The sequence below is a fragment of the Chionomys nivalis genome, chromosome 18 (genome assembly GCF_950005125.1).
Source record: "Chionomys nivalis chromosome 18, mChiNiv1.1, whole genome shotgun sequence".
Lineage (NCBI taxonomy): Eukaryota > Metazoa > Chordata > Mammalia > Rodentia > Cricetidae > Chionomys > Chionomys nivalis.
In genome coordinates this window covers 52,296,670-52,320,735 of record NC_080103.1, presented here as the reverse complement: position 1 = coordinate 52,320,735, position 24,066 = coordinate 52,296,670, and the positions used below count along the sequence as shown (strand labels likewise).

The following is a 24,066-nucleotide window of genomic DNA, read 5'->3' as shown; positions in this document are numbered from 1 at the left end:
GTGAAAATGAGTCTAATCGGTGGACACAGGCTACAATAACAGACTCCTCTCTCTCCTGCCTTCATCATTATTGGCCATATACACTTAACTTGGCTTCTCACCGTGTCCTCTCACACTCAAGTGATTCCAGACCAAGAAACAAAAGCAAAATCGTCCTAGTCCTCAATGGATTTGAATAAAAACTGGTGAGAAAATCAGGTACAAATCCAAGAGAAGCCCCTGAAGAAGAGCGAAGCTGGGCCTGTAGGCGTCACACATGGCAAGACTGAGAGTTTACATGGGATCACGGCCATCCATCAGACCTACCAGATGGGGTTGAACATTTTTAACCTGGAGACCTGGTCGTGTTTAAATTGGTGGTGTGGTTTGTCCTGTAATAAAATGTAGAATCTTTCAAAAAATATATTTAAAAAATACAATAACAATAACTCAGGGAAGCTGAAAAACACTTAGATGCTCCAGGACAGATAATATGGAAAGATTTCACAGGAAAGGCCATAGGACATTTCAAAAAAAATATTTAAAAAATACAATAACAATGACTCAGGGAAGCTGAATAAACACTTAGATGCTCCAGGACAGATAATATGGAAAGATTTTACGGGAAAGGCTGCAGCAAGCCTGGGCTGGCTCAGTGGAATACCATCAACAGTTGGAGGCAGAAACATGCCAAAACTCCGTGGTTTCCCTCCCGGTAGCCAGTTTTTCTGGTAGTCTTTGGCAGGTTCAGGGACTCTTCATTCCCCCCTTTAGCACTGGAAGACTCAAAGTTGTACAAACAAACTCATGCAAACAGAGCTTGACTAGCAATGTTCTTTAGCAGCTCCGCACTGTCCACTGTCTTAGAAACTACCATGCATGCATTCACCACAATACCCATGTCACTTAATGGCTAAGGAAATTGGATAAGGCAGGTCACCAACTGATATCAGTATTTCTCTTTATCAAATATATGTAAATATTCTGGTCGCCATCCAAATTCCTGAGTGGAGCAGACACATAAATACCCTCCTTGCGCGGCCACCTTGCTTAGCATGTGCAAACATGGTGCCAGGTCTGAAGGTCCTTCTGCTCCTCAGCCTGCATCTCCTGCAGGAGGCGCAAAGCTCCATGGTCCATCTCAACAACAATGGGTACGAGGGAGTGGTCGTTGCAATTAACCCCAGTGTACGAGAAGATGAAAGACTCATCCAAAGCATAAAGGTAAGAAGGGTTTTATTATCTGCATATTTGCATGTCAGTAATTCTTTTTCCCAAGGCTGCTTTGACTATGTTTATCTTGTCTGCAATTACCTATAGTCAAGATGACCATCTGCTTAGCTTTATATTTTTATTATACATTAAAATCGGTGTCCAAGCTCTAAGTAAATCATTAACTAATTAAGGTAGTAGATTTAGAGCAAGTAGAGAAATGTTCTCATATTTTATCTTAATGCTGTTGCTTTAACAAACTCTACACAGCAAATATACTCTTAAACCTCAGCAGTCACTGTCTTATTAGAAAACCTAAAATCTGCCGGGCGGTGGTGGCACACGCCTTTAATCCCAGCACTTGGGAGGCAGAGGCAGGCGGATCTCTGTGAGTTCGAGACCAACCTGGTCTACAAGAGCTAGTTCCAGGACAGGCTCCAAAACCACAGAGAAACCCTGTCTCGAAAAACCAAAAAAAAAAAAAACCTAAAATCTTTACCTATCTTACCTTAAAGAAAGCTTTAGACATGTTTGAAGTTGGTTAGTTCTTAAATGCATTTGTATAATAAAATCATTTGTGGGATAATGTACTTTGTTCTTAGATCCTCTCAAAATCTCCATGGTGGTTAGGAACACAGGGTTTTTGTCCTCTATCAATGGACCGATTGGCTTTTAGGATCATAGCAAGCAGGCAGCTGAAACAAGTCAGTCTTGTTTTTCTTTATCATTCGCACTCGGGCAATCCTAGTATCGAAGGGCTAAGAGACCAGCTCCCAGCCCCTACCCAGGTTCCTCTGAGAAAGACTTCCCGGGAGTGGAGGAAGGAGTATACTTCACACACGCAGGGGCCAATGCTCTTCATTCCATGTGCTCTTTATTATTCCCGACACAAATTCCCAAGCATACATCTATCCATTCATTAACAACTTGTTAGTAATAAAAAAAAAAAAAAAACAAGGCAAATTCTCAGGGACACGGGCATTCTTTGAGGATAATGATAAAAGGCACAGTAGCAAACCTTAACCAGCTAAGCTGTAGTCCATAACAGCTGCATCTGTAAAGGTTCCCGGGCTCAGGGGCTGCTACAGGTTACAAAGGGAGGAAACTAAACCATTAAGAGGTCTAAGAAGGCCGGGCGGTGGTGGCGCACGCCTTTAATCCCAGCATTCGGGAGGTAGAGGCAGGCGGATCAGATCTCTGGGAGTTTGAGACCAGCCTGGTCTACAAGAGCTAGTTCCGGGACAGGAACCAAAGCTACAGAGAAACCCTGTCTCGAAAAACCAAAGAGAGAGAGAGAGAGAGAGAGAGAGAGAGAGAGAGAGGGAGGGAGGGAGGGAGGGAGGGAGGGAGGGAGGGAGGGAGGGAGGGAGGGAGGGAGGGAGGGAGGGAGGGAGGGAGGGAAGGAGGGAGGGAGGAGGAGGGAGGGAGGGAGGAGAGAAAGAGGGAGGGAGGGAGAAGGAGAGAGAGAGAGAGAGAAGAGAGAGAGAGAGAGAGAGAGAGAGAGAGAGAGAGAGAGAGAGAGAGAGAGAGAGAGAGAGAGAGAGAGAGATCTAAGGAGTGGGCTTATTAACTTTTTGTTCATGGCTGGGCAATTGTTGCATAGCTCTGACGGTTGCAGAGCTGGTTTCCACCTTAGAGCTCAGGGTAATGCTAAATCCCTTTCACACTGGGTTAGCTAACCAGCTGCTCAATTATCTGTTATTCACATAAAATGAAGGAAACAGTTAGTAAATTGAGCATAGTTAGATCTTGCATTGGAAGTTGGTGTGTAAGTTGTAAACAAAGCATGAGTTGCTATTTTGAGTTAGAGCAGAGAAGTCACTATTAATCTCTTGAAGGACTGTGATATAGCAAGGACAGACACCTGCAATGCCACCCTAATTCATCATAAATCTTTGAAGGACTTAGATCTAGCAAGGTCAGATGACTGCAATTACTCTGTGAATGTTCTGCCTGTGATCTCTCCACAAGAACTTCGTCTGGCCAATTTGCTTTGTCAGTCAGGTTATGATACAAAGACTGGACTATGGGAGCTTGTTTTATATACAAAAAATATAGCATAAGAAGAAGAAGTCATCCTTCAATCAGTACACAGGGAAACAGTACCCAGAAATTGAGGGATATACTGCCGGGATTTGTGGGACAAGTCCCAAGCTGTTTATAAAGAGAAACCATGGGATAACACGAGAAGCACAGATAGAAACAGACAGTTATTTATAAGCAATATTTTTCATATGAACTTGCTTAAGAACTTAACCTCCATCAGAAAATTAATTTCTCTGGTGTGTAGCCTTAGAAACACCAGCTGTCATTACTGCATATCTTCGTGAACTCCATCACTAGAATGATGCAGTAGGCTTGTATTCTGATGGATGTGTAGAAATATATGTACATATATAACTATGGTAGTTAACAAGGACGTCATGAATTTGGTAGGAAGAGTAGAGGTTATGGGGCGAGTTGGATGGGGTGGTAAGGATGGGAGTGATGTAGATTCATATTTATACATGAAGTTTTCAAAAGATATGTTTTTATAATCTAGTCTTATATGTATAAACTCTACTTAGTTGATAACTAAAATAAAACAAAAATAATTCTAATAACATCAAAAACAAATGTTACCAGACTTTCACTAGTTTTTCTAACCAACCCAATTCTAAGGAAATGGATTAAATAAATAACTTGCCTACAGACTTCTGCTCATAAAGACTTTTATACCTCACCCAGAGACTTCATCCCCACCCCCACCCTAACCTCCAGCTGGAGGAACGGGCGAGTGAGAGTCATAGCTGGCTTTGGGCGCATGGGAATGAGTTCATAGACGGAGAGATTCAGGAAAATGTATTCTACTCTTTCGGTTACTCCGTGCAAACATATTTGAGGAAGAAGAGGCCCCATCTATTTCTTCTGGTTTAAGTAGAGTCATTCTTGCTCATTTTGTTTTGACATTCTTACCACAAGGCACTTTTAATTTTGTCAGGAAATGGTAACCCAAGCCTCTACTTACCTGTTTGAAGCCAGCAAAGGAAGATTTTATTTCAGGAATGTAAGCATTTTGGTCCCGATGACCTGGAAGTCAAAATCCGAGTACTTAATGCCGAGACGAGAATCATATGACAAAGTAGGTGTCCCCCCCTCGTGTCCTGCTTCCTGTGCCTTTTACAGATGAATGCTTGTGCATTTTGGTAAATGCTAATCATGTTGGGAATAAAACTAGTAATATAGCTTTTATGGGTATAAATGAGATGATCCTTGTGTGTAAAATCTCTCGTTTCTAGCACTCTAGAAATCTGACTGGGTTTGTTCTGCATTTTTTAGGCAGATGTCATAGTTGCTGACCCGTATCTGAAATATGGAGATGACCCCTACACACTTCAATATGGACAGTGTGGAGACAGAGGACAGTACATACATTTCACTCCAAACTTCCTACTGAATGACAATTTACGTATCTATGGACCCCGAGGTAGAAATATCTATTTTATACTTCTTATTTCCACTGTGGAAAAGCAAGCTACAACTAATAAATTCTAGGACTATAAGAAAAGCAAGCATTGGGCTGGAGAGATGGCTCAGAGGTTAAGAGCATTGCCTGCTTTTCCAAAGGTCCTGACTTCAATTCCCAGCAACCATATGGTGGTTCACAACCATTCGTAATGGGGTCTAGTGCCCTCTTCTGGCCTGCAAGCATACATGGAAGGAATGTTGTATACATAATAAATAAATATTAAAATAAGAAAAGAAAAGCAAGCATTAAGCAATACCTTCATTTAGAAATATACTGATTATAATCAACCTGTTGTATATACAAATTTGATATGAGTCATTTGTTGGTCTCATTCTATCTTTTTTTGGAGCAATTGAATTATGTTGATTTTTAGAGTTCTCCAGCTTAGCTTAGCAGATGAACAAGGAATTTAAAGTAGATGGAAATCATACTTAAGTTATTTTAACTACAGTTTTGCAGATGACAATCTTCTCTCTCAGGCAGAGTCTTTGTCCATGAGTGGGCCCATCTCCGATGGGGAGTATTTGATGAATATAACACAGACCAGCCCTTCTACATGTCCGGAAAGAACACCCCAGAAGCAACAAGGTATCACAGTGTAACCAAAACTGATTCAACACCTTCTTGCCTATGGCTTCAGCTCTCTGTGTTGGGTAGTTTGAGTACAATTCTGGGGTTCGATGTACTCAAGCCCTGTGTGTGGTAAAATGTTTAATTTGACTTTTAAATTAAAGGGAGCAAACATTTAGGACATTGAAGAAATGTTGAGAACAATAGGAATCAGTGTCTGGAGAAATATCGCTATAAGAGAATGTCAGTTAGATCAGGCGATAGAGAAATGTCTAATCCTGTCTTCTTTGCAGTGTGCAGTGTGCCGAGCTACCTGGAGTCTTGTACACAGGCTGGGCTGCTCTCAGCATGGCCTCATACCCTGACTGTCACGCCACAAAACTACCCCTTGCCTAGACAATGCCTATTCAACCTTAATTATTTCTCCTCTTGATATTTCTGCTCCTCCCATTTGAGGTTAGAGGCCTGGAAGAGAGTTCCCAGAGAGTACGCATGCGCCTCTCGCAGGCGTCTACTAACCAGCATTAGCTGACGAGGAGTTTTGTTTTTTTCCAATAGAGTTAAAGATCCTTCAGACTGTGGATTTTGTTTTGTTTTGTTTTTGTAGTTCTCTAACAAAGTCAAAACTATCAAAGGATTATCAAATGATGAGTATTTAAAACATTAAACATGAATGCATTTCCTTGTGATCAGTCATAAAAAGATGAACATTGGTGAAAGCAAGGCTCTAAGCCCACATTCCTGAGTTCCCTCTACTGGGAGCAGAAACTCTGAGTCTCACCATGAGTAAGCTAAGCTTCGGGACCAACCCTAGAGTCACCTCTCTTGAAAGGCATTACAACCTCCGTTGTCCTTGCAGTACAAACAAATGCGTGTAACCAGCTAATGCCACGAAGTATAAATAGGAAGAAATTATACATATAAAGAAATTGAGAGAATCCTTTTCATATTCTACTCTAACATCTGACAGGGATATGACAATTACCTTTATCGTGAAACCCTATGGTTTGATGCATTGTTCTTCCAGTTCTTTTATAATCAACTTACTGATTATAAAAATGTAAACTACAAATTGCTATACATTTAAAACCATGTAATTTATACATGAAAATTTAAGATTTTAAATATATTTAGACTTTCTCTCCTCATTTAAAAAAAGTCCCCTGTAATTCATAACTAATTTAATCTTTATGATATCCATGTAAGTTTGAAATTACTGTCTTATCCCATAACCACAGAGAAAATAGATTTATTGATCATACCAGGAAGCCAATGGATATTTAAGAGTGTGCAGTGAAAATACAGTTTTGAGTAAAGTCAGGGGTATGTACAGGCAATCATTGTGCCTACTTTTGTCAAAATGAAATGTTTGTGCATGATCAAGCAGTGTTGCCACTGAAAAAAGGGGTTTTGGAACATTGGTCTTTATTGCTGACTCCCTTAGGTTCAACTTAAAAACAGGATGGGGCTCGTCAAAACTGGGGCTGAGGGTGTAGCTCTGTGGTAGAGGGCTTGCCTAGATGCACAGACCCTGGGTTCAACGGCTAGCCCCACAAAAGTAACCCAATTCTTTTCCAATAGATGCTCCACTGGCATTTCTGGCAGAAACGTGGTCCTGGAATGTCGGGGACGCAGCTGCATAGCAAAGCAATGCCGGCGAGATTCAAAGTCAGGACTGCTTGAACCCAAATGTACATTTATCCCAAACAAATCCAAGAACGCCAAGGACTCCATAATGTTCATGCAAAGTCTTGATTCTGTAAGTTGAGTCTATATTTTGACCACTGGGACAAACATGCATGTTGGTTATCTCTGAAACACACTGGTCTCCTTTTCTTTGGATATACATCTCACACCCTCTCCAGCATTCTCTAAAGTCTTTAATTATTTCAGCCATCTGGCAGCAGTGAGGCTATATCTCACTGTGGATTTCATCTGCACTTAGCTGATGGTTACTGACCATGCACACCTTTTCATATACCTACCAGCCGTTGCATATATTTCTTGAAAAATTCCCATTTGAATCATCTCATGATTTTTAATCATGTTATTGATGGGCAATTTTTGCCACTAAATTCTTTGAGTTTCTTAAAAATTCACAAATCTTGTTGTAGACCGTTTGTATTTTCTGCCTTGGTGAAGGTTGTCTGTTTACTACCAGCTATTTCCTTTGCCTCACTGTCCAGTCCTAACTCATATAAACATAACGTATTTGCATAGTAAAAGTTCATGCAAATGTAAGAATATCTTAGATAAGAAAGTACTTAAGATACAAATTAAAGTTATATCTCTAAATTATAAGACCAGCTCAATTAAAATAAGCAGTTCCTTATATACTAACTTACTAGCAACAAATACTACCTCACTGATAGAATTAAAATTGCTGTGACACCTAGGCAATAGTGAAAGTTCAAGTCAATTTATAGACTTGAAGCTCTCTTCTGACCTTTGTAAATAGCCCAGGTTTTAAGTGGATCTCCCTTCAGGAAATATCCAACATAGGATTAAGGACAGTTCACTTTACCTGGCTGAATCTAGATCAGGAAAGACTCAGCACCAAAACAGACAAGAAATACCCTGACACGAGAGGATGATCAGAACACACCGTCTGTTCCCAATGCTGCATTGCCAAGACATGTATCTATAACATGCCAAGACATGTAGCATAACTCCTGCTGCCTGTGCGCACCCGAGCAGTAAGGAAGACACCTCTGGTCCTGAGCAAGTATGCAGATGCTGATTCCACAAGACTCTACTCAGGAAAAAGTACTGTACTTTAACCAGATATCTTATCCAGCACCGGACTAGCTTCTAACTATCATGCTGCAGATTAAACATATCACATACCAAACCCGAACTCTGAGCTCAGACTCAGAGCATACACGACATGAAATAGTGAATGTTCTCTTCCATGCATTCCTTCCCTTAACATCCTTCTCTCTGTTTCAAGCTCAGTGCTGTGTTAGGAGCCGACACGAAGTAAAGAATTAAAAATAAATTTTTCTGATGAAGTAATGGAAGGAGAACAATAGGAATACCGAGAAAAAATTTAAAATCCACCAGGAAGAGACACAGATATAGGAAGCAGTGTTACTGTAAAGGTCAGAATGTGGCTTCTGAATGATGAGATATTAGCTGGGATTTGAAAATGAGTATGAATTTGGCAGCGTTGTCAGAGGGGAGACGTCTATGCAGTGAGACAGACTGACAAAAGTAGAACAAGGCAGAGCTGGTCCGTGCGACTGCACACGTTGAGAACCGTGTGAACACTTCCGTCTTAGTCACTGAAGATTCTAATGCTCATTAGAAAAATTTTAGGGAGATGGGAACCTGCAATAGAATTTCTTTTTCCTGATTTATGCGAAATTACCATTAGGGTGAATGGGAATTCAGGTGAAGGTTTCTGGTATAGTCTGAAAGAAGTTCTACAGAAGCAAGGAAAGCATGTCAGGCAGGAGGTGGGGGGGATGGGATGGGATGGGGCGGAGCCTACAAACGGGCACTTACAAAGCTAAGGTTTTTCTAATGAAGAGCCCGCTGCTCAATTCTCCCAGGAATGGATAGGATGCGGAGGCGAGGATGGGATGAGATGAGGCTGAGTGAGGCAGGGACGCGGGCTGGGACGCCACAGACATAGGCAGATGAGGCACTTAATTCGGACAATGGTCATGGCAGGGGCAGAGGAGCCAGGTTGACAGACAGTGCACACTTGGAAGTGAGGCGAAGCACTGCTTTGTTCGCATGCACATTTCCCCCTTTCCAATTGGAAGATTTTAATCTGAGCCATGTCAGAAACAAACACTCTCACATGTAAATGTGCATTTAGACGTTTAAACTAACGCACATATATTTATGCCCATAAGTCTCTATCTGAGCTTAAATATGCAGGTGTGGTGTTTGGGGACGAAAGTAATGAAATGACTATTAAAAGCAGTTTCTGCGACCTTACTGTAGGATGTTTCCTTTCTGGACACTGCTTGTTTATGAGGATGCTCTTCCTTCTTCCAGGTTTTTAAAACCTAGAGCATTTTCGGGGTTTATAGTAATAAAAACTTCCACTGGCAGAAGTATTAAATGCGATTCATCTCTCAGAGAAATGTCTACATCTCTTATGCTTTTATTATCTCTCAAAGGTACTGTTGATATCAGCACCAATAATAACAAGCTCGATCTCTAGTGCCTGTCCTCAAGTTTCTGGGCTAACTATGGAGATATGGGTCATAGACAATAAAAACAGCCATCTCTCCTATTACGCTTTTAGGGGACAGAAGTTACCAGGAGCCATAATGCTCTTCCCTTAAATTTCATTCAGGATGGGAGATCCTCAAAAGGTTAGGCGAGGAAACAAGGAACTCAATCACATGAGCAGCCGCCATTCTTCACTGACGGCCTAACTTTGAAATCTCCAAAAGCGTTAGCTGCACATAGTGATGGCATTGCCCACTTCCACTCCAAGCACGTAAGATGGGTGCCCAAACAATCGATTACAGAGTGATTCTCATCAGGAGACAGACAAATCCTGTTCAGGATGCACGTGGCAGTTAACTTCATATCTGGAAAAGAAGGTGATTCCTTACAAGTTTTTACAATATTGTGCGTTCATTGATTTTTTTTCAGGTGGTTGAATTTTGCACAGAAAAAACCCACAATAAGGAAGCTCCAAACCTGCAAAATAAAATGTGCAAAGGCAGAAGCACGTGGGACGTAATCAAGGAGTCCTCTGATTTCCAGAATGCCTCTCCCATGGAAGGAGTAGGAGCACCTCCTCCACCTACATTTTCATTGCTGAAGTCCAAACAGCGAGTAGTCTGCTTAGTGCTGGACAAATCTGGAAGCATGAATGACGTAAGACACTTTCTACTGGATTCCTTAAATCAAGTATTTAAGTTAATGATGGAAGAGTTACTTTCCTTTAATAAAGAAACTGCCTTGGCCCATTTATAGGCCAGCCCTTAGATAGGCAGAATAGACAGAACAGAATGCTGAAAAAAAGAAGCCGAGTCAGGGAGTCGCCATGATTCTCCCACTCCAGACAGACGCAGATTAAGATCTTTCCTGGTAAGCCAATTTATGGTACTACACAAAATATTAAAAATGGGTTAGATCAATATGTAAGAGCTAGCCAATAAGAGGCCGGAACTAATGGGCCAAGCAATGATTAAAAAAATACAGTTTCCATGTAATTATTTCGGATAAAGCTAGCCGGGAGCTGAGCGGGGACGCAGCCCCGCCACTCATATTACTACAAGTTAAATACTGAACTATAGTTTATTCTTATGTTTAGTTCTAATAAACTAACATAAATATTTATGTTCAAATATGTATATTAATGTTCAAATGAATACCTGCCCAATGGTTTTACCTAAATAAGTACCTAAAATAAGTTAAAAACAAATTTTTGTTTTATTGTTTATAGATTATTGGTCGTTTTTGCTCCTCACCTTTGGGTTCTTACTAGAAAAGAAATAAGCGACAGGAAATCTGTAATTTCACCATTCAATGTAGTGTCCCAACTTCATTTTCACTGCTGCATTTGCCTTTCCTCCACAAAACTGCTATGGAATATACCAAAAGCACTCCTCATAAAAAATGATTTCATGAAAAATAATTTGTATGGTGCAGTGTGGTGTGTATCCGTGTGTGTGTGTGTGTGTGTGTGTGTGTGTGTGAGAGAGAGAGAGAGAGAGAGAGAGAGAGAGAGAGAGAGAGAGAGAGAGAGAGAGAGAGAGAGATGCTGGGAATTGAACCCAGGGCATTTTACATGCTAGGCAAAAACTCTAACACTAAATAGTTTGGGGTTTTGTTTCTTTGTTTTCAAGACACCGTCATACTTTGAAGCCATAGGTGGCCTGGTGTTTGTCATAGTTTCATAATTATGTATTTTGAAAATTTTCACCCCACCACCCTGTCTTGTCCCTTCTCTCTCCTTTTCAACAAATATCCCTACTACTTTTATGGGTGTTATAGGAATAACTCACTAGATATAAAAAGTATAGACAATTTATTAGTGGCTACCTGTGAAGAAATATGAGCCCCTGTCCCCAGCAGCCATTCACTGCCTACTACCCATAGCTCCGCATGGGCCCTCCCCCATCCATACTGAGCTGCTGATGGACTTGATCTTGTCAGGTAACCACAGCGGCTGATCTCATCAGTTCAATGGCCATGGCTATCCAGAGGACAGTATTCACAGCTCTGTCTTTCACTTCTTTCCACCTCCTCTCCTGCTGTGTTTCCTGGACTGGGGAGGTAGACAGATCAACCACTTACAAATCCATTTGCTCTCAGCACCTTGACCAGTTATGACTTGAGAATTAACCACTTCCCACTGCAAAAAGAAGAGGCTATGAATGGCCTAAAAAGTTAAGACTCTGAAGGCAGCACTAACCTATGGATATAGACATATTTAGAAGGCAAAAATGTACATATTTCATAATATGTACACTTGGCAAAACTGATAGTAGTTTCCCACTACAGCCTTTGGCTACCCCAGCCTTGGGCTCATGATCATTTTTGCAGTACAAAACACAAATTCTCTCTTGTGGAAAGGGCCTCATATCTGATCAAAAATCCACAACAGTCATATGACACATTGTTTGGCAGGTGGACATTGTAGTGTTCAGGGTCCACCATTGAATAAGACAATTATTGACTTTTTTCCCCAGGGGCCTATGTATACCTGGCAACATGGAAGCTATCCAACAGAGAAGATGCTTCTTGCCTATCTCCAGTTTAATCTCTCAGTGTCCTAAATAAACCAAGGTGTGCTGCCTAGTTTGGGGTTGTGGGGGGCATCCAAAAGCAATGATAATGACCTATATTGTTTGGGCCTTTGGAACCTCCTTGGTCATAAACTCATAAGGGGTATCCCACACCTGGCACTGGATTTTTAATAACCTAGGCCTTCTAGGAGCAGGGATATCCCACCAAGAGCACAGACATGATTTTTAGAGATTTTATCATGTGAACAGTGTTCCATAATCTACTCAAGTAATTCCTTACTAATGGACATTTTGGAGATCTTCATTGTGTTGCTTTTTAAAAATACATGCCATTGGATTGGAGAGATGGTTCAGTGGTTGTTCTCCCAGGGGAACTGAGTTCAATTCCCAGTAATCACATTGCAGCTCACAACTGTCTGTAGCTCCAAGATCTGACACCCTCACAAGATGTATATGTACACCAATGCACATAAAAGTAAAAATAAATAAGTTATTTAAAATATGTTTATAAAAAATACATGCCATTGAGCATCTTCTCAAACACTTTTAAAAAATCATTTTCTCAGCTGAAACTTCCTAACAGATAACTATTTTAAAAAAGCATAGATTTCGAAGGCTTTCACAGCCAAAAACTGGTGTTTGAACATTTCAAACTTTTCAAAAGTATGAAAGAGGTAAAGTTTTTAAAAGCCCATTAATTATGACCAGGTTCTGTCAAGATTTAAAGAGACTCTGTGGTTGTTCATACATCTATTTCTTACAGGATGACCGTCTTATTCGGATGAATCAAGCAGTAGAACTTTATTTGACTCAAATTGTTGAAAAAAAATCTCTGGTTGGATTAGTCACATTTGACCAAGAGGCCAGAATCCAAAATTATCTAACAAAAATAACTAACAGTAGTGACTATCAAAAGATCACTGCAAATCTCCCACAGCAAGCTTTGGGTGGAACTTCAATTTGCAGTGGAATTAAAGCAGGATTTCAGGTAATCTTTTAAATGTAATATAATTTGCCATTTACTTATTGCTTTCCATACTATTCATATAGCTTTGAACACAGGTTACGAACTCAGAGTTCCAGCATTTAATAACATTCTGATCTGAATGAGAAAAAGCCTTTCTGGAAGAAAAAAAATGTAGCTTCACCAACTATTAACTACAGCCACCGCCTCTCGATGTCCAGTTGTGCCATTGATAAAATCTTGAGATGGAGTAGCACTGGGGAGTGGCTGAGGTGAAATCTCATTGAGCAAATGATCACCAAAACCTCCATGAGGAGCTCCACATGTCTCTAAATTCTCACAGAGAGAGTTTCTAGGCCAAGAAGATAATGCCATTGGATGGGCAGGAAGGAATCAGTGACAACTTTACAGTATGGATAAAAGTCATAACAAACTAATTTAAATTACATTCAAAAATCCAGAGATAGAGAACAGTAGCTCCACATGCAACATACAATGAACATGTGTAGATATAAACGAAATTATGACTGTGAACTTAACAATGAGGAGTTCCTTTTGACCAGTGTCCTCAGGGGTCATGGCATTGGTCTAGTTCTCTTCCCCAAGTTAGCCTCCACGCCAGTGTGTTTGCGGTCATGTTTCGAGTCACTGAAACAGAAGACCATTTCCTCCACTCATCCTCCACTCGTGAAAGCCGTCACTGCTGCTCTGTGCAGACCATTGGTTCACAGTCTCTCTCAACTTCCTTTGTGGCTCCCATTTGTCAAAAACCAGATTGGCTTTAGAAACCTGAGATGCTCACTCTACTGTGAATTATCAAAAAGATGTTGGGAAAGTAACTCAATATTGAAAATCGGTTGCATGAACCCAGATCAGATTAATATTGCTTGCCTCATTTAAGTGTGAAAAATATGTAAGCTATATAAATGTTTACAAAGTTTTGCTATTATGAAAATAATTATGATGTCTATTTGGTTCTAAAATATGAGTACTATATATTACAAATATACTCAAATTCATGTATAAATTGGTGTGTGTGTTGCCCTTCGTCAATTTTATTGTACCTTATATTTTGGTCACAAAGTTTATTGCTGTACAGATGATGGCAAATTACATTCAATATTATTAACAGCTTTTACTTAACAAAATCTTATCAATACATAAGTGTATCACTTTCAAAATCATTAAAAAGTAGCTATGCATTGACTGTATACTACATTACTGTCTGTGGTAAATGCTTTAGGTGCAGGATCTTATATCCTTTGAGGAGTTGGGTAATATTACTATGATCATTCTGTAGAAAAAGAAGCTGAACTTTAGAGTAATAAAATCCCTCTCAAGATCATAAGGCAATTATCAAATCTAGGATTCAGAACCTGATCTCTAGAATCTATAAACGTGGTCATGGCATTAACAATCCACAGTGGGAGGGGGTAATTTGGGCAAGTCTCAGGAGAGACAAAACATAATAGTTTGTATTTTTAAAAAAGAAATTTAAAAATATTCTCAAGATACCTAAAACCAAGGTCTCTAAAATCACCTAGACTCTTAGCTAATATTCTTAGTAGGAGAAGTCAGGAAAATATGATTGAAAATTTATCAACCTCTTCCTTCATGATAAGCCAAAATTGCTTGGTTTTGTTTCAGTTTTGGAAAATCATAAAATTCTTTAGTAGTAGCCGGGCGATGGTGGCGCACGCCTTTAATCCCAGCACTCGGGAGGCAGAGGCAGGCGGATCTCTGTGAGTTCGAGACCAGCCTGGTCTACAGAGCTAGTTCCAGGACAGGCTCCAAAGCCACAAAGAAACCCTGTCTCGAAAAACCAAAAAAAAAAAAATTCTTTAGTAGTAACCAGCTAGAACACATTAGAAAGTCAAATAACAAATAATTCGATCTTGCTCACCCACCTTTGGCTATGATTTTGCAAATGCTATTCGTCTGGGAGTCTCATATCTTCATCAAGTGCTCAGGGGATGATAGCAGCACCTATATTCAATAGGTAGCTACTATATGGCAGCAACTGTTATTGATTTGTTCTTCCTCAACTGAGTAGCCAAAATGTATATGTCTAGAGGATTAAAAGTGCTGAGAAGTCTAGCGTTCTGCTCATTTCCATGTATCAATTCAGCTTAGAAAGAGAATATAAAAAATGTGTGTTCTCAAATTATTCAGAAATGACAATCTGCAATTAACACACCGTTTTTCACAGGTAATCACTTCCAGTAGCCAAAGTACTTCCGGTTCTGAGATCGTATTGCTGACAGATGGGGAAGATGATAAAATCAGTTCCTGCTTTGAGGAGGTCAGACACAGTGGTGCCGTCATCCACACCATCGCTCTGGGGCCTGAGGCTGCCAAAGAACTGGAGACTCTGTCAACCATGACAGGTACAACTTGGAAGCTGAGTTTGGACAGATGTTCCTAAACTGGGAAGCTGTTAACAATTCCCCTTCTTAAAGCTAATTTCTGTCTCTTCCTTGACCTTCGAGTTAAGTTCTTTCCTCTTTCTCCACTTCTTCACACACAATGACTTCTTCAATTATTCAGTACCTGCTGTTTTCATTCACTCTTTTTTTTTTCTCTACTCATCTCCCTAAACAGAAGCTTCTGTCTCTATGGTTACTAAAATACAAGTCCAAAATGTTTGCTCAATTCCAAAGTACCATTCAACCCCACAGTAAAGATTTAGACATGTCATATTTCAGGTGAGGAAGTGGGAAACTACAGGCTATAAACGATTTTCTCAAGACCACAGTTAAAACGCTGATGAGGACTGCCCATCATTCTGCTCAGCTCCCACCATCTCACAAAATCGGAGTCTGGAATATTCCTGATTTTTCCCTTTTTATCCAGTGTTCCTGTCACAGCCTACCCCAACACCCACAATTCCCTGCCCGGATTATTTCAAGAATCTCCCAGTTTGCCTTTGCAGTATTTATTAGTTTAGTTGCTATGCACGGATTGGTGTGTTTCTGGCAGGAGCTAATCTAACTCTTGCTCTTTGTGATCTGTTCTTTCCTAACTCATCACACCTAAGAAATCTTTTTTCACAAACATTTATTTTCTGCATTTTTCCTATGTTTAATGTATTATAAACTGTCATCCTCAAGCTGGGTGGTGGTGGCACATGCCTTTAATCCCAGCACTCAGGAGGCAGAAGCAGGTGGATCTCTGAGTTTGAACCCAGCCTGGTCTACAAGAGCTAGTTCCAGGACAACAGGACAGGCTTCAAAACTACAGAGAAAATACTGTCTCAAAAAAAAAAAAAAAGGTCATCCTCTAACGTCTATGTGATGTGTTTTGATTCAACTAAGAAATAAGCATCTGGCCGGGCGGTGGTGGCGCACGCCTTTAATCCCAGCACTTGGGAGGCAGAGGCAGGTGGATCTCTGTGAGTTCGAGACCAGCCTGGTCTACAGAGCTAGTTCCAGGACAGGCTCCAAAACCACAGAGAAACCCTGTCTCGAAAAACCAAAAAAAAAAAAAAAAAAGAAAGAAAGAAATAAGCATCTGGTTCTTATGAGCAACCTCAAGTCTCACCATCTATAAAACCACTGGGTACTTAGGTCAGTTTGACTAATGCACTTACATTTGACGATTAGCTCACATAAAATAAGAAATTTGCCTGATTCTTACATTTTCAATTTATCTTTATCTTACATATTTTGAGTAAGATTGTGGTTAATATGAGTTTACAGTAACTCAGAGATCCGCTGAAAGTCCATGAGACTCTGAAATCTCGTCTTTTGTACAGTGTTTAGTTCGCATGGGCTGGTGAGAAAGCTCAGTGAGTAAAAGGTGCTTACCTCCAAACTCAGCTCAACTCCTGGACCAACCAACACGGTGGAAGGAGAGAAGCCACTCCAACAAGTCCTATGACTTCCGTGCATGCACGCGAAAGGGCACACACACGCTAAATAAATGTCATTTTAATTTGATAATAAAAAGGAAATTGAGTGGATGTTAAAGCACATGGGGGATAGCACACTTGATTTTCCTATGTAAACTCCCCTTTAGGAGGACTGCGCTTTTATGCCAACAAAGACCTAACTGCCCTGATGGATGCTTTCAGTGGGATTTCAGCCAGCAGTGGCAGCACCTTGCAGCGGGCTCTGCAGGTCAGCGCTTTGTAAAACTACTTTAGTTGCAGTAAATTCCTACTATGCCGCTATTACACGTTCTTTTTCTAATAAATCATTCTTTTGCCATAAAAAATATTTCCATTGTGAAAAATGCCATTCGTGAATTTTCTTTTATATGACATAAACACCTTTTCTCTTGCATTCTTCTAGTCTTTGTTGTGTGTGTGGGGGGGGGGAATATTTGTTTAACCAGGCAAAGATGAGTTACAATTGCTCACGCTGCACTTGTTAACTACATAAAGATGTGCTGCATTTGCGCTGATTAAATAAAATTAACCTCGGTTCAGAGAGGTGAGTTAGCAACTGGTTGACAGGAAGTAGCAGGGAGGAGCTTAGCGGGCAGAGGGGTAGCTCAGGGGTCTTCACCCTAGCCTTTGAATCTCAAGTTTTATTAGAACCATACAGATTTAGTTAGAACTAAATTCAGTGGCAGAAACAGAGCCATTGTCTGAGGGAACAGAACTGTTTCCAGGCTACAGCCTCGGTGTGTTGGGTCACTACAGCCACTGTAATGGGGGGGGGGGGGGAAAGGGAGGAGGAGAGGAAGAGAGAAATTTGGAAAGTGTTTTAATTCTGTGTCATTGTAATTGAACCTTAAATATGAATTTTAAATTACCAGGAACTACCTAAATATTAAAATCCCATTACTTGAAATAACAAATGTGTTTTCTGTGTTTGCTTTTTACCTCTCTCACAGTTGGAGAGCAAAGTCTTGACTATTGCAGGGAAGGGACGGATAAATGGTACAGTGCTGGTGGACAGCACCGTTGGCAATGACACGTTCTTTGTTGCCACCTGGACAGCACAAAAGCCAGAAATCGTTCTTCAAGATCCAAAAGGGAAAACGTACAGAGACTCAGATTTCCAAGACGATAAGCTGAATATGCGCTCTGCTCGACTCCAAATACCAGGCATCGCAGAAGTAAGTCTGTTCTTTTCCCTGCGATTCATTAACCCATCCTTGTGTTAAGAAATGGATATGTTACGTTGTCGGTACAAAAAAAAGGCAGTACTACTTTTCATTAAAAATTAAGTATACTACCTAAGCATTCAAATCTATATTACCCATTCTTTTTTAACAATCATATTAAAATCATAAGATACGTGCTTAGCATGAAGCCTGGGTTCCATCGCTGGTACCCCCCAATTTTTTTATTTTGTTAAAATTTCCAAATAATTGTACATCCCAAGTAGCAGGAAATTATTAGCAAAGCTCTTAAAGAAAATCTTTTCCAGACAGGTACTTGGACTTACAGCCTCTCAAATAAGAATGTCATATCTCAGTCGCTAACAGTGACAGTGACCACTCGAGCGAGAAGTCCTACCATGCTCCCAGTCATCGCGACTGCTCACATGAGTCAAGGCACAGCACGGTACCCTAGCCCGATGATTGTTTACGCCCGAGTCAGCCAAGGGTTCTTGCCTGTCCTGGGAGCCAGTGTCACCGCCATTATAGAAGCCGAAGATGGGCATCAAGCCACACTGGAGCTGTGGGACAACGGGGCAGGTGATGGGAACCGGCATCGACACCACTGGATTTTATAACTTCAGAGTCAATACTCTTTTTGGTATACTTACAAATCTATTTAAGTAATGATGTCTTTAAAACATTTTACTTGGTTATCTTAAAACAAGCTTAGATGTTTATTTTGGTTAAAGTCCATTATCAATTTTATGTTGCCTGTGGAAATTAAAAGTATAATTTTTCCATTTTCACTGTTAGTGCTTTGTGTAAGCTCTCTGCATCTACTTACATTTTCTTTGCCTTGGTAAGCTTCCTTTATGATATTTTACATACTTACCGCTTTCCATACACACATATTCCATACTTTAACCATACTCACCCTTCAATACCTCCTTTCTCTCTCTTACTTCTCCCACTAATGCCCTTCATTATCCGGGTCTCACATCTACTTTCAGATACATACGATTTTATTTATCTACATAAAATCCAGTTTCACTGAGCAGCGGTGGCACACGTCTTTAATCCCAGCACTCGTGAGGCGGAGGAAGGTGGATCTCTGTGAGTTTGCGGCTAGCCTGGTCTACAAGAGCTAGTTCCAGGACAGCCAGAGCTACAAAGAAACCCTGTCTTGAAAAGAAATCCAGTATCTGCAAATTAGAGAAAATATGGAGTTTTGTCTCCATCTGGTTTATGTTGCTCCACCTGGCAATCTCCACTGGTATCCACTTTCCTGCACATGGCATAGCTTCTTTCTTCTCTATGCTGCGTGACCGTCTATTGTGTATGTGTGCCACATTTTCTCTATCCGTTCATCCTCTGACAGCCACCCTGGGCTGGCTGTGTGGCTTGGCTATTAAGAACAGTGCCGCAGTGAGCAGAGACCCTCTCTCAAGTTCTTTGGATGTATACCCAGGAGTGCTAGGGAGGGTCAGACACTCGTGCTATTTTCAGTCTTCGAGAAACTTTCATATGATCTCCATAGGGACTCACTAATCTACAACTCTAAAGTGTTATATAAGAGTTCTCTCTGCTCCCTTCACACACACTCGCACGCACGCACTTGCACACACACACACACACGTTTTGTAAGCTTTTTTTATCGTTTGTTTTCTTAATAATAAACATTCTGATCTGGATGAGATGAGAAGGGGAAAATGGAATCTCATTTATTTTTGATTTGCATTTCCTAATGATTAAGGGTACTGGACACTCTTCATATGGTCAATGACCCTTCTCCATGGCTTTTGGTACTTCATCTTTGAAAACTGTATGCTCACCTCATCAGCCCATTTATTGAGCTGTCTGTTTTGGTACTTTTCTGAGTTATTTATACATTCTATCCTGTCAGATTATAGCTATCAAAGACTTTCTTCCACATGCCAGTCTTCATTGGGTTGTTTACCATACGGAAATGTTTTCAGTTCCATGTACCATTTGTAAGTTCTTGGTTTTATTGCCAAGTTATTGGTGTCCTTCACAGAAGGTCCTTTTGCCTATGCCTATATCCTGAAACGTTCTCCTCCAACAGATTGAGAGTTTCAGATCTTACACCAAGGTGTTTGATCTGCTCAGAATTCATTTCAGACAAGACAAAAAATAGTGTTCCCGTTTCATTCTTCTACATGGGTTTGTCCCGTCTCCAGTACTCTTTGTTGAAGAGGCTATCTTTCTTCAATGTGAGTGTTTGGCATCCTTGTCAAAAATCACATGGTTTCAGTGTGTGGGTTTAATGCTGTCCTCTCTGCTGTTCCGCTGGTCTGCATGTATCTCTTATGGCAGTACCATGCTGCTCGCTACCGTGGTTCTGTACTAGGACTTACCAGGCATGGTGATATCACCAGCATTGTTCATTTTATTTTGAATTGATTTGGCTATTCTGGGTCTTCTCTGTTTCCATGTCAATTTTATAATTACTTTTTGTATTCCTGTAAAGAATGTCATTGGGCTTTTTATTGGAACTGCATCAAGCTGTAGACTGCTTCTGGCTATGCAGTCATTTTCACAGTATAAATTCTGCTGCTGGGTAAGCATGGAAGGGCTTTCCACCTTGAGGTGTCTTCTTTCAATTTCCTTCTTCAGTGTTTTATTCCTGAGTGTTTTTAAAGGTTTTAGAAATAGCATTGTTTTTCCGATTTCCTTCTCAGCATGTTCATTGTCAACATAAGGGGGAGCTACTGACTTTTCAGTCAGTAATAATTACAGCTCAGAGAAGCCTCACTGGCCACAAGACTGTCGTTGCACAAAAGTTGGCTGCTGATTTTTTTATGTTGGTTTTGTATCCTGCTCCTTTGCTAAATGTCCTTTTCAGTCCTCAGAGTTTTCTGAACAAGTTTCTATTGTGAAATAAAAGTAAGTGCTAATGTTAATTGAATGCCTCTAAAATAATGGAGTTATATTTTCTAAAATGACAGAACATAGTCAAGCCAGACTTTGAATCAAAATACTATGCTCTAGGTCTAACTATCCTGCACTCTCTGATAAACTCACACCAGCAAGGACTGTGAAAAGCGTTGGTTTTCATTTTAACTTACTGCATGACTGATTATTGTGCTCCATTTTCAAGGTGCCGATACTGTTCAAAATGATGGCATCTACACGAGATATTTTACAGATTATCATGGAAATGGTAGATACAGCTTGAAAGTGAATGTCCAGGCAAGAAGAAACACAGCCAGACTAAGTTTAAGACAACAGAGCAAGTCTTTATACATGCCTGGCTATATCGAAGACGGTAAGTAGCAATGAAATAGAGATGTGCTACCTGCTTCAGGAAATCACATAAGCAAACACTGAAAGGGATGATATATGTGGAAAACCCAAGTATACAATTATCTTTGGGATTCAAAATCATATTCAGTCGGTGGACTCAGCATAAACCATGTTTCCACATACTTTGTTAACATTTTCCTCAGTTGGTTTCATTTACAAAATACATTTCCTGAGCTCATGAAAAAGCCCTGTGCTAAAAGCTAGAGCTAGGGAGCCTGATGAATCCTTGTCATCAAAGAAATCATGCAAAAGTAGTAGGTTAGGATAGCTTAAAAGTTAGTTTTATCATAGTACATTTCAAAATGATAGATATAAAAATAATCTTTTCTCTCACATTTCAATGGCTATTGTCAGTCTACATGAGCTCTGAACAATGTAAGATCAGCATGAGATAAAGAACAGACAATATGAGAAATACAAACATCTGGGGTATTTTTTGTAGGCAAAATTATAATGAATCCACCCAGACCTGAAATCCGAGAAGCAGAAGCTCCAGTGGAAGACTTCAGCAGAGTAGCCTCTGGAGGGTCGTTTACCGTGTCTGGAGCGCCTCCTGGTGGCAACCACGCTAATGTGTTTCCACCCTGTAAAGTCACAGATCTGGAGGCCGAGTTTGAAGGAGATCATATCCACCTTACCTGGACGGCCCCTGGCAAGGTCCTCGACAAAGGAAAAGGTAAGCTTGGTGCTGAGTTTTACAGTATTCAGTATGCAAGAAATTAAATTACATTTTTGTATAGATACTTACAAAACATGTTGCCAGGAAATGTAAGGGGCGCATACTTACCCAGCAGATAAGAATAATATGCATAAGTGTTGTTTATTTAAAAATAAAAATAAGATATTCTGAATGAAATCTCATTGGCATTTTTTCCCAAAGTTTTTCCAGTATCTCATTTATGAGTAATATGTATGGGGTCTCTATTATAGGTCACTATTCACTTATTTTTAATGTAAAAACTGAAATTTTTTGGAATTAGCCAACAAAATTTTTATTTAAAACTTCCATATTTTTATCTTAAAATTATAAAATCAGTCTTTAAGATTATGTGCCCCCCAATCTCCTAGAAGGATGGCTCGGCAATCAAGAGCATGATTGTTTATCCAGAGGACTCAGATCCAGTTCCCAGCACCCACAAGGCAGGTCCCAACCATCTGTCACTCCAGCCCCAGGGGACTCTCTTCTGCCCTTCTTCACTGTGCAGGCAAAACACCCATGCACATAATAAACTACTAAAAATTCATTTTAAAAAAGGAATAGAGGAGAAGAATAAACTTAAGGTGCTGGTCGAGGTCGGCCCGGGTCCCGAGCACACGTGTAATTAGTGCTCATCACTTCTGCGCCCTTTGACTCACCCTCAGCTGCTCTCCGCTTGTCTTTCACTGGGTGCCCCACCCCCACCCCATTACTCCTTTCAACGTAATAAAAAGTCACAACAGATGCTCACAGTTTTTACTGCACAGGAACATTGTGTGGCCCTTGCCCTAATTTAAAACTGAGTTCAGCTCTTTCAACGTCTCTCTAAAAAGAAACCTGGGCTCACGGTGGAGAGCTGGTATTAATGAAACTGAATTAGCTTTTCTCCGATTTTATGACTGGACATCTTTTAAATAACTGTTCCTATCCTTGTTTTAAAGTCAGTGAGATTGGGATACCCAGACACAAACTGTTCCTGGGCTCTCCACCACTAAAGCTCGGCATGCAAGGCTGGTAACTCCTAAGCAGGCGCAGTGCAGTGCAGAGAGCCGTCCTCCTGACTCTAACGAACATCTGTCTCTGTCTCTTTTCTAGCAAGTACATATGTCATCAGAATGAGTCAGCATTTTCGGGATCTCCAAAAAGATTTTAGCAACGTTACTTTAGTGAATACTTCTGGCCTGATACCTAGAGAGGCTGGCTCAAAAGAAAATTTTGAATTCAAACCAGAAACTTTGAAAACGGGAAAGAGCACCGTGCTCTACATTGTAATTCAGGCCGTCAATGACGCTGGTTACACATCAGTGAACTCCAACATTGCGCAGGCTGTCAAGTTCATTCCTCCAGAGCACAGTGTCTCCGCACGGGGCCCTAATATTTCTGCCAGCCCTCTGACAATTTGGGGGTTAATTGTGACTTTTAAATATATTTTAAACTAGAAATTATACTAGAACTAAGATGCAGTCTTGTATATACTTGCTAAAAGTTTCTTTAGAGTTTACTAAACTCACTGTCAGCTAGTCAACAACTGTAATACAGAAATTAATATTCGAAGTTATTAGAAAAATTGCTAGACTTAACTAATACTAATTATTTTGCTAAATATAAATCAAGACTAACATGTCCTCAATCATTAATCATTCCATTTATTATGGATATAAGATCTCTATTCTATTTTCATAGTGTGATTCAGATTCACTATATTAACAAAATGAAATGTATACAAGCCACTTGAAAGGATTTGTGCATAGATAATAGCAAACAATTTTATATTTGAATTATCTGTAACATCATTGACGAGAAATACTTCCTGTTTGCACAACTGAAATAAAAAGGAACTATGGAAGTAATTTGTAAAGAAAAATGGTCTCAAGTGGTCAGAAAGTCAAATGTCTTTTGTCATTGGCTGAAGGTGTTTTATCAGTCCTAGGCTCAAAATGACAAGCAAAGAGTGCTTTTGTTCATGAATTGTGGGCATCATAATGAAGTTCTGTTTCTGTCCTGGGACCATCATTTGATCCTAAGAGTATTACCAAGA

At 40.2% G+C, this 24,066-nt stretch overlaps 1 protein-coding gene across 1 annotated transcript; it reads left to right on the top strand.

The window, feature by feature from the left end:
* The first annotated feature begins 1,044 nt into the window (after positions 1 to 1,044).
* Positions 1,045 to 23,467, top strand: LOC130889777 (calcium-activated chloride channel regulator 3A-1-like). Its single transcript, XM_057793697.1, has 14 exons — positions 1,045 to 1,203; positions 4,172 to 4,312; positions 4,510 to 4,657; positions 5,179 to 5,287; positions 6,851 to 7,028; positions 9,887 to 10,114; positions 12,755 to 12,979; positions 15,165 to 15,342; positions 16,973 to 17,073; positions 17,795 to 18,019; positions 18,334 to 18,604; positions 21,126 to 21,293; positions 21,774 to 22,007; positions 23,124 to 23,467. Exons 1-14 carry the CDS (start codon positions 1,045 to 1,047, stop codon positions 23,465 to 23,467), a joined length of 2,709 nt encoding a protein of 902 aa, XP_057649680.1.
* The last annotated feature ends 599 nt before the right edge of the window (positions 23,468 to 24,066 follow it).

Bases quoted from the DNA above. Each gene is read 5' to 3' on its own strand.
- LOC130889777 (XM_057793697.1), top strand. From the start codon at position 1,045: ATGGTGCCAGGTCTGAAGGTCCTTCTGCTCCTCAGCCTGCATCTCCTG. The intron at 4,658-5,178 runs GTAGAAATATCT...CTTCTCTCTCAG, and splicing joins ACGTATCTATGGACCCCGAG to GCAGAGTCTTTGTCCATGAG. The intron at 7,029-9,886 runs GTAAGTTGAGTC...ATTTTTTTTCAG, and splicing joins TCATGCAAAGTCTTGATTCT to GTGGTTGAATTTTGCACAGA.